This window comes from Emiliania huxleyi (genome assembly GCF_000372725.1).
Source record: "Emiliania huxleyi CCMP1516 unplaced genomic scaffold EMIHUscaffold_7842, whole genome shotgun sequence".
Classification (NCBI taxonomy): domain Eukaryota; phylum Haptophyta; order Isochrysidales; family Noelaerhabdaceae; genus Emiliania; species Emiliania huxleyi.
The window spans coordinates 1-1,309 of NW_005196126.1; the positions used below are offsets into that span (position 1 = coordinate 1).

A 1,309-nucleotide genomic window follows, 5' to 3' on the forward strand; every position below is an offset into this window, starting at 1 on the left:
GTTTTCTTGAGGAGTATATCCGGCAGGGCGGGCGTAACCTGTCCCCCGGGATCCCCCCGGCGCCCACGTCGGGCAGGTCTTGGATTTTCCTCTCTGCCCACCTGTTCGCACCCCCCCACATCTCTCCCCCCATCTCACGTCGGGTAGGTCTTCGACCAGGACGGCACGCCGCGCCGCGTCGACGTCGAGATGCTCCTCGCGGCGAGAGTAGCCGAGAGTAGCCGAGATTTGCCGAGATCAGCCGAGAGTAGCCGAGATCAGCCGAGATCAGCCGAGATGCTCCTTGCGGCGAAGCTGCCGCTGCCGCGCGCGCGCCGCCTGACGACGCACTTTCCCGGAGCCTTCTCGGAACCTTCCTGTAGGCGCACCAGCCGGCCGCGTGCTCGCCGGCCGGCGCCGGCTACACGGACACGCCGCCGCCGCTGCCGCCGCGCGCAGAGTGCGCGCGCTTGAGGAGCGCGCCACGCCGCTGCTGCTCAGGCCCCGCGATGTGCTGCGGCCATGACGCGTCCATGACGCGTCCACACTCGTGCGGCCGTAGGAGGGAGTACGCTGTCCAGCCGGGAGTCTCGTGGGGCGGCCTTCCGGCGCCGCTCGAGCCGCGCTGGCGGGAGCTCGGCTGCGACTCGCTCGCGGCGGACGCGCCGGAGGAGGCGCCCAGCCGGACCAAGCGCCGCGCCGCCGGCGGAGCGCCCAGGAAGCGAGGCCGAAAAAGGCGCGCCGCGGACACTTAGGGCGGGCAACAGGTAGTGGTCCGGCGGTGGAGTTGTAATAGCAGTTGTTCTACGACGCGTGCAGCGTCGCACACACTGCACACAAATCAACTACTCGAAAACCTCCTGCGGGCGGGCGGGGGGGGAGGGGGGGGCGAGGGTAAGGTAAGGTTAGGACTTACTCTAGGTAAGGTACGCGGTACTCTAGGTAAACTTCTCCCCCGACACACAGGAGGTGGTGGGTGTGTGTTCTCGAGGTTCTCGAGGTGGATATCCTTTGGCCGCGTTGGGTAGCGAGGATTGGTGTAACCCGAGCCACGGAGGCGTGTTTTCTGGCGGCCGACCGTCAGTGCACGGACGGACGGAGTTGCCACTTCTCCGACTGCCCCGGCTAGTTCCCGAGGTCGTCGGGTGTGACCCCTTCGTCCCCCGAGACCTAGCGCGGGTGGGTTGGAGGGGGCTCGCCCCGTTCCTCCCCATCGGGCCGCGTGAGCGGCCTCGCCTCGCAGATTCGTTTCTCGCGCCTGGGTCAGGCGCGCGGGGCATCCCCCGGGTCGCTCGACCAGCGATCCGAAGAGTGGCCGCTATGCGAGGAA

At 68.4% G+C, this 1,309-nt stretch overlaps 1 protein-coding gene across 1 annotated transcript; it reads left to right on the forward strand.

The window, feature by feature from the left end:
* Positions 1 to 31: 31 nt before the first annotated feature.
* EMIHUDRAFT_460869 (hypothetical protein) lies at positions 32 to 1,026 on the forward strand (the record flags this gene model as incomplete). Its single annotated transcript, XM_005759976.1, has 4 exons — positions 32 to 62; positions 134 to 201; positions 363 to 454; positions 542 to 1,026. Coding segments are annotated over 4 exons (422 nt in total), but the record flags the coding sequence as incomplete, so codon positions are not given.
* Between the last annotated feature and the right edge of the window lie 283 nt (positions 1,027 to 1,309).